Source organism: Lathyrus oleraceus, chromosome 6 (genome assembly GCF_024323335.1).
Source record: "Lathyrus oleraceus cultivar Zhongwan6 chromosome 6, CAAS_Psat_ZW6_1.0, whole genome shotgun sequence".
In the NCBI taxonomy this organism is placed as follows: domain Eukaryota; kingdom Viridiplantae; phylum Streptophyta; class Magnoliopsida; order Fabales; family Fabaceae; genus Lathyrus; species Lathyrus oleraceus.
Window position 1 is genome coordinate 424,584,064 of NC_066584.1, and position 9,025 is coordinate 424,593,088.

The 9,025-nt window shown below is 34.4% G+C and overlaps 2 protein-coding genes across 2 annotated transcripts; both read right to left on the minus strand.

Moving 5' to 3' along the window:
• Positions 1-322: 322 nt before the first annotated feature.
• Positions 323-1,236, minus strand: LOC127096044 (uncharacterized). The gene is made up of 3 exons (XM_051034669.1): positions 1,059-1,236; positions 678-965; positions 323-618 (listed from the first exon to the last, which is right to left on the minus strand). Exons 1-3 carry the CDS (start codon positions 1,234-1,236, stop codon positions 323-325), a joined length of 762 nt encoding a protein of 253 aa, XP_050890626.1.
• A 46-nt stretch (positions 1,237-1,282) lies between these two features.
• LOC127096045 (uncharacterized) lies at positions 1,283-1,642 on the minus strand. Its single transcript, XM_051034670.1, has one exon. It carries the CDS (start codon positions 1,640-1,642, stop codon positions 1,283-1,285), a length of 360 nt encoding a protein of 119 aa, XP_050890627.1.
• Positions 1,643-9,025: the final 7,383 nt, after the last annotated feature.

Consider the following 9,025-nt stretch of genomic DNA (forward strand, 5'->3'; position numbering starts at 1 on the left):
CATCTATGACAAACTTTTGGATTCCTCAATGCCACAACAATATGATACAGCTTGGCAGGAAGAGCTCTTAGAACCTTCTCAACTTTTTGCAACTCATAGATTTCTCTTCACACGACTTTATTTGGTTTTTCAAAACCACCAACTTTGAGAAGAACTCAGCAATGGCTTCACCATCATTCACCTGCAGATTCTCATATGGTTTCCTCTAAGATTGCAACTATGCTAACTCCGATGTAGACATCTTATATAGTACTATAGAAACAGGTCTGGTACCAGGGACAAGATCAATATAAAACTCCACCTCTCTCTTTGCCGGTACATCTTAAATGTCATCTAGAAACACCTTTGGAAAATCCTGCACTACCTGCAATTCATCAGTCACCGCCTGAATCTTAGCAGATAACGCTGCGAATAGCCCAAACACCTGAGCTTCCTCTTCCAAAATCTCCTTCAAATCTCTAGAAGACAAAAAGCTAGCTTCTTCCTCCTCACCAGGAGCAGTAAATTCCAGCGACTTGTTATACCAATTGATATGAACATGATTAATCTCCAACCAGTTCATCCCCAAGGTAACATCAAGATTCTCTAATGGAAAGAACATAAGATCAATGCTAAAATCTTTATCAAAGATTAATAGAGGAAAATTCAAAAAAAAATTGAAGTAGTAGTGACCGAACCTTTAGCAGGAGTTTCGATAACTATTTCTCCACTCATATAAGACACAACAAGGCCTAGCCTTTTCACACAGTCAGCATCAATAAAAGAATGAGTAGCTCCAGTATTGATAATAGAAATCAAAGGCGTATTATTAATATAACATATACCTCTAATCAACCTATCATCACTGGAAGTCTGAGTCCCTGTCAGAGCGAACACCTTTCCTCCAGTTGAAGCTTTCTTAGGCTTCGGGCAATGAGTGCTGATATATCTTGGTTCACCATAGTTGTAGCAAGTCATCACATTCTCTTTGCAATCAGCAACCAAATATCTTTACTTCTCATAATTGTAACACTTCTTCACATTATTCTTGCATTCACTGACACAATGACCCAACTCACCGCACCTATAGAACTTAAGAGGAGTAGGAGCACCTCCCCCACTTGTCCTCTTACCATCAACAACTCTTTGTTTACCTATATCAGCTGGAGCATTATATAGCTTCCCATAGTTCCGATTCTGCTTTCCTCTTCTCTTGCCCAACCCCCTTGTAGTGAGCCGATCGAGCCTTACTATCATCCTCATAAATTCTACAGTTGTTCACCAACTCTAGAAACCTCCTGATCTATTGGTATCCAATAACCTTCTTAATCTTAGGACACAAACCATTCTCGAATTTGATACACTTCGAGAACTCAATTGTCGCCTCGCTGTAATGAGGATAGAACTTAACAAGTTCCACAAATCTGGAAGTATACTCAGTAACTGACAAATTACCCTGCTTCAGCTCCAGAAACTCAATCTCCTTTTTACCACGAACATCCTCCGGAAAGTACTTTCTCAAAAACTCCCTGCGGAACACAACCCAAGTTACAACTTCAGCTGCAACATCCAACACGTGACGAGTGTTGATCCACCAGTCATCAACTTCCTCAACTAACATATGCATATCGAATTGCACCTTTTGTGCTTCAGAGCAATCCATCACTTTAAAAATCCTCTCAATCTCCCAGAGTCAAGTCTATGCTCCATCAGGATCGTACCTACACTTGAAAGTAGCCGGATTGTTCCTCTGGAACTTCCACAAATGTTGGAACTCGTCATTCACACCAGCATTAGGATGATTTTGTACATGCTGAGCAACAACCTACAAAGCAGCAACAATAACAACGTCGTTTCTTCCATCCATTTTCTATTTCACACCACCAACAATAATAATGGTTAAAGAGACAACATCAACAGTATTCAACTGTCACACCACACCGACTCAACTACTTGGCTGGACAAACCGGCCTGCTCTAATACCATTATGTAACATCCTAAGTTTTCCTCGTGCAAATTTAAAACATCTATCAGAGTAAAACAAATCAACATGAAATTTAGAATGCTACACTATAACATACAATCAACCTGCTCAATTAAAAAGACACGTAACACTTGACAGTTATAAAAACAGTAGTAATAACCATATGTCCGAATGTTAACTTTTATTAAGTAACAATTTAACAACATTAACAAATAGTTAACTCAACATATCCAACATCCACATAACATGTCATAATAATAAATATTAAAACATAATGAAAGACACAACGTTCCAATTTTCCCGATGTTACACATCAGAGCAGATGCCGGCAAAAAAAAAACTGAAGACTTCATCTTTGACTCACATCTGAGTTCCTATTGCAGATTATTAAAGCACGTTACCCATGTGGAGGAAACATTCAAACATAAGAGATGACATATAATAATTATATAAAAGAAAGCATCATAATAAGTAAGCATTAGATTATCGTATGCACATCACCTGTTCCACAACACAATTTCATATAATCCATACAACGATTATTCATACATAATAGCAACATAACAATCATCCAACATAATCAACCATCCAACACAATAACAAATGCAACCAATGTATAATGCAATGATACTCAACAAATCGACTAAACGCATTTGGTACCAATACATGAACACTCAAGTTCACCACTTCGATCCTCACCTCCTAGGATCAAAGTCCTCAATTTGTTACCATCGCCTCTGATAATGTCTCACTGATTCTATCACCTCCAAAATCAGCTATCGGCCCAATCCACACAATGGGATTTAAGGCTCACCAACGACTGACCATTTGGCCAACAACATGAATGCATGCAACATACAATACATGCAAAAATAACATCATGCACAATGACCCAACTTCATAGTCAATGTACATCGCCAATACTGACCATCATGCATCAAACACATGTTATAAATCTCAACAACATCAACATACAACATAACAAGCAACAACAATGCATTTAAGGTTATGTCACACCACCACATAAATATGTCAATGCCTATCAACACCATCACATATAAAAATATTCATTTTCAGGTATTGTAACCAATTTTTAATGATAGTACATGCTCTCAGCTTTCCGACGCTTTGAATGGCACTCAAACCGGACACTCAAAATAAAAGCTATGAATTTTTAATGTTTTTAAGAAAATGTTCTGAATGTAATTGGTTACCCTAAAACCAATAACCAGTTACCTTACATCCAATAGCACAACCATACTTCCAACACGCACCTGGTAACCGGTTACTCAAAAACTAGTAACCGGATACACCCCCATTTTCAGCCCCTGCATGGCCTCTGTTACACAGGGTAACCGGTTACTCAAAAACCAGTAACCGGTTACACCCCTCAAATTTTGCCCAGAAACTTATTTTTAAGCAGTGTAACCGGTTACTCCAATTTTGGTAATTGATTACACTATTATAGAAGCATTTTTCTGTAACTTTTCCAAAACGAAAATTATCTAAAATTCATCCCCAAACCCTCATTTTCTCACAAATCGTTTATACCACATTTTAACACGAAAAACACTTTTCCAAAGTTGAAAACCTCAATTTATTTACACTGAAACCATTCATAACTCAGTTTCGACTCTGGCCCGAAATAATATCAATCACCCAACATTGACAACAAATAATCCAATCAATTTTATGATTCTAACAACAACAACATCAGTCACAACATGATCATACACACAATTCAACAATTAACAAATATCACAATGATCATGAACATAGAGAAGAAAACACCAAACCTAGATGACATAATTTACCCACTATCATCATGTTAACCCTTAGATAATCAAAACCTCACCATTACCTTAGAGTTTTTAGAAATAGATTCTTTGACCTTCAACAATGGTGAATTCTTCCCTTGAGCCCTAGCCTCTTCTTCTCAATTTCTCAATTTCTTCTCCTTTCTCCCAAATATTACGTTCTTTGAGTTTCTATCCCTCAATCTCCTTTTTTATTTTTATTATAATTTTTATTATTTACTAACTTATTATATTATAACTAGTTTCTTAATAATAATAATAATAATAATAATAATAATAGTAACAATAATAACCCACTCAAATTGAATAATTAAATTAATATTCATCTAATATTAATTAATTAAATAATAACTAATATAATTAATTAGTTTTACTTACAACACCATCATTTCTATACTTTTGCTCACACACTCCCCAACACCTTAATTTCTAAAGCAACTACCTCACACCAAGGGTACACAAAACATCAAAATACTGATCAACACAACACAATCACAACTATCACATAACTAAATTATAAAATATAATTTAAATAAAATTGGAGCATTACAGTACTCCCATTAGCCATGGATGGAGAAGATCGAACCATTGCTTTAGATACTTATTTGTTGGGTAACTTGAATTATAAGTTATTTGCAAATTGAGAAAAATAAAAAAGAACAAAGAGAAATTGAGAGAGAAAAGTATTATTGGAATGGAATTGATAGAATTTTTTTTTACAAACATGTGTTACATCCTTTACCTAAGATCATACTAATAACTAATTGACTTCTAATTAGTAACCACATGCATAGTTAGCATTATCCATATACACAACTATCAATAACCACACGATAAACTATCATTAACCACTGATTGAACCATCAGTAATCACATGTTGAACTATCAGTAACCACTTATTGAACTATCAGTAACCACATGCTAAACTTTCACTCACCACTTCCTGAACTATCAATAATCACTTATCGAACTATCAATAACCACATGTTGAAACTTGAATTACACATCTAATAGTTATCAATCTTTGTAACATTCCTCTCAGCTAATTTCCTATATGATGTGTCAAAGGAGACAAATTATCAATCACGATTCCTAAAGATGAATACCTTTTAGGTTGGGAATCATATAAACACAAACTTCATGGTCAAACCATTTGACTTAAAGGAACCACCCCTCTCACAATGATTTGTTTATGATCCAAGCTAACCATTCTTTGGAACAGTATTGGAAATGTGGGAGCTACTTCATTGGGAAATGGGTTCATAGATTTCTCTTTTTCCAATTTAGAATATGTTCGTAGATGTTGATCAGTGAGCTCCGAGAATTTGAGTCATAGTATATTGGAGTTGTTTTCTTGGACTAGGGGCTTCAACCTATTTGTAATCAACCAATAATCATAGTATATTGGAGTTGTTTCCTTGGACTAGGGGCTTCAACCTATCTGTAATCAACCAAAATTAAACACCAAATTATTAAACACTAAAATTATCTTTCAAGAATATTTACGGGCTCTCTCAAGAATATTAAACACCAAAATTATCTTTGTTATTGCTAGTAGTATTGGCATTCTTATATGCATAGACTCCACTTCAAACAAGCCTTCTTTTGATAGAATTTTCAGTCACTTTGTTACAATTTAAGTGGATAGGCTTTGCATTTTTTTTAAAATTGAATATGAAAGACACTTCATTTTCTGCGGCTTCTATAGTTGCATAGGTCACTCCACTAATTCTACAAAAGGAGAGATGTAGTGGATGATAAGAAAGAAAAACATCATGTTGATCGCCCAAATCGTACGACAATTTATTATTATTTTTAACGTTTATCATGCCCTCCATAATAATAATAATAATAATAATAATAATAATAATAATAATAAAATAACATTCCTTCATGTTTTATTATAATTTATTTTTTGTTGATATTTTTGTACACTAAAAAACAACTTTGAATAATTTTTCGAATATAGTTTCTAAATATTGTATTTTATATTTCTAAATAAAAAAATTAACTTTTCCAAAAAAGCGACGGGAATGAAATGACACATTTTTTCTTCTTAATGTAATATATTTTTTGTATCGACACAAATAAAAGATGTATAGCTTGTCAATATCTGAATAAGATATATCGATTTATTCTTTTATCATAAATTTAGTTTACTATTATTTTATATGTTTATGAAAAAATGTATAATGTGCTTTTGATTTAAAAATATATAATCTTAAAAAAAAGGAGAAATTGAAAATGAAAATAAAAGAAAAAGAGTGCAAATGAATATAGAATACATGTATGTTAGATCGATAACATTATTATTTAGTCCTGTTTTAAAGAACTTTTAGTTCTATTTTTTTTTTGTCTATGTCCAATTTGTCTTACGGATTTTTGTTTTCTTTTGGTATTGCAATTCAAAATAAAAACATTATAAAAAAAACTTTAGTTTACGAGGTGAAAAACATCTCACAAACGCCTAAAAATACCTCACGCTATAAACTTGCGAGGAGACTAGAGACAAAAACGATAATTAAAACTACTCGTTAGGTGAAAAACACTTTATGATACACATATCTTTCAATGTGTACAGAGATTAGATATTTTTTGCTAGGTGGAAAAAGACATAAAAGTATAATTGAAACTATTGATTAGGTGAAAAACACTTTATGATACACGTATCTTTTAGGTTAAAAACACCTCATAACACATAAGAGGTAACATTTTCACTAAATACATTAATATGTTTTAATAAAAATATATATTAAAACGATCTATGTTATTAACATTTAATAAAAATATATATTTAAAGAAAAATCATTTTTTTTATTTTTTTATATTTTGTTGTTCTAATTTTTTTTTTTACAATTAAAATATAATCATTACATTTTTTAACTCTTTTTATAAAATATAATTTATAAATAATATAATTTTTTTATATTATATTTCATCGTGAAGTATGTAGTTTTTGGTTGTCAATAGTAGAAGAAGCTTATTTAGAAGTCCTTTTGTTGTTTATCTTCCAAAGTAGGCATGGCAACATAACCCGTACCCGTGGGTACCCACCCGAACCCGCCCCGAAGTTGACGGGGAAAACCCGCTTTGACTGGATTTGGGTTTGGGTTTGGATTTTCCCCGATTATAAAGAATGGGGATGGGTCGGATAATGGGGACACTAATACCCACCCCGAACCCGACCCCGAACCCGCCCCATTCATTTTATTATGTACACTATTATTTATTTTTGATGATTTAAATATTAAATAAGTGGCCAATGTTTTAGTATTTTGATTTGTATTAATTATTTAATATATTTAAATGTATGTATGGAATTTTTTTAGATTATTTTATTTTATTATTTATAATATAGTTTAATTTTATTAAAAGTAAATATTTATATTAAAAAATTGATTTTACTAAATGGATGGTGGCGGGGTGGGGATACCCGAACCCAACCCGAACCCGTTTGGGACGGGTTTGGGTTTTAATTCTCCATCCCCGTTTGGGTTTGGGGCGGGGAACGAGGATTGTTTTGGGATTCGGGTTTGGGTTTGGGGGAGGTAAGAACCGTCCCCGACCCGCCCCGTTGCCATGCCTATTCCAAAGTAGTAATTGGGTTGTATGAGTCCAGAGTATGACATTCACACATGGTTGAAATCAAGTAAATTCCGAATTCCATTTTGTGTGCATCATAGATGTGAAAGGCTGAGAAAGGAACTGGAAAAGTAGTGCAAGTTGGAAAAATAGAATTGACGGTAAAATCCATATATGTGTATTGCTAATCGATTACCTATAGTGAGAAAGGAACTGGAAAAGTAGTGCAAGTTGGAAAAATAGAATTGACGGTAAAATCCATATATGTGTATTGCTAATCGATTACCTATAATGAGAAAGGAACTGGAAAAGTAGTGCAAGTTGGAAAAATAGAATTGACGGTAAAATCCATATATGTGTATTGCTAATCGATTACCTATAGAGATACCAAAGGAAGGTAGCCGCTTGGGGAGCCAACCTATATGAACTGTACCTAGTATGAATGGATAGTCGTAGTATGACATTTGGGCAGTTCACTCAGATGAATGACCCCAGAAGTAGACCCCATGTGAGTAGTACCAAACGTATACAATGCTACCACACCCCATCGGCAAGATACGCGAGTTATATTTATCCTCCCAAGAGAGAGTGGGAATGGGATGTTCCTAAAGTTCAATGTGCAACTCAGATTAAATACTCGTAAGAACACAATCTATAATTCCTGGGAGATAGAGCATGATGGTCAATGATCTGCATGCCATACTAGTCAGTCGAGGACTACCTATGCAGTCATTGGCCTATGAGTTGCAAAGGGCGGTTGCCCTCTCGGCTCATTTCATATGTAAGGGACTATGCATAAGTAGCTTTTGTGGGGTGGCTATGGGATAGACCAGGTTCTTAGTCTATTCTTATGACGAGACTCATCGTAGTCATGTGAGTATTTCATGAGTTATACGGTTAGGGACTTCTCATTGTCCGATGAAGTTTAGGGTCTTTTAAGTGTCGGCACCTAATTTAAGGTTTATGTGTGACTCCTACCTATCTATCCTTTCTGCAGGTGTTTTTCCTATTCTCAACCTTTGTGTGTCGACAAAAATGTTATTTTATAAGGTGCTAGTGTTGTTTAGGGCGATGGGCACTTTGGAGGAGCATATGTGGATTTTTATATGGATGTCCGTAATCTAACCACTAACACCTGTGAAGATGTGCTCCACTTAGATTGAATCGGAGTAGCGCAACGAAAAATGGTATATGGAAGAGCTCAATAAGGTTCTCATGGAGAATCTGAGAGATGGATATTGTTAGGAACGTGTGTAAGACACTTTAACTTAAAGTGAGAGATATCTTATTGGAGTCGAAAGGAGGAGGTGATGCATCGGGTGTGTGCATGCATTAATACGTTGCAGTAGGCCAAGTAAAGTCTGTTAAAATTATTAGTAGCTAGATTGTAAAGTCTATCGCAATTATTGAATAATGAATAGAAGAGTTATCGATATCGCATATAGGTAAGGAATCAACGGTTATCACCACAAAGATTTGAGGGTGTTAGCTATCCTACTAGAGTAAGATGCATTGAGTATGGAAATTTCTTAACTCAATGCACCATACTTTGCATGCATGTGGTTGAAAACAACGAAATTACAACCACACCCTACTTCATCACAGTTGGTCAGACGTGATGGTATCCCTTTTCCAATTGTGGTGAAAGGATTTTTCCGTAGTA

Bases quoted from the DNA above. Each gene is read 5' to 3' on its own strand.
- LOC127096044 (XM_051034669.1), bottom strand. From the start codon at position 1,236: ATGATAGTAAGGCTCGATCGGCTCACTACAAGGGGGTTGGGCAAGAGA. The intron at 966-1,058 runs GTGAGTTGGGTC...CTGATTGCAAAG, and splicing joins TCTTAAGTTCTATAGGTGCG to AGAATGTGATGACTTGCTAC. The intron at 619-677 runs GTTCGGTCACTA...TCTTTGATAAAG, and splicing joins TATCGAAACTCCTGCTAAAG to ATTTTAGCATTGATCTTATG.
- LOC127096045 (XM_051034670.1), bottom strand. From the start codon at position 1,642: ATGGATTGCTCTGAAGCACAAAAGGTGCAATTCGATATGCATATGTTA.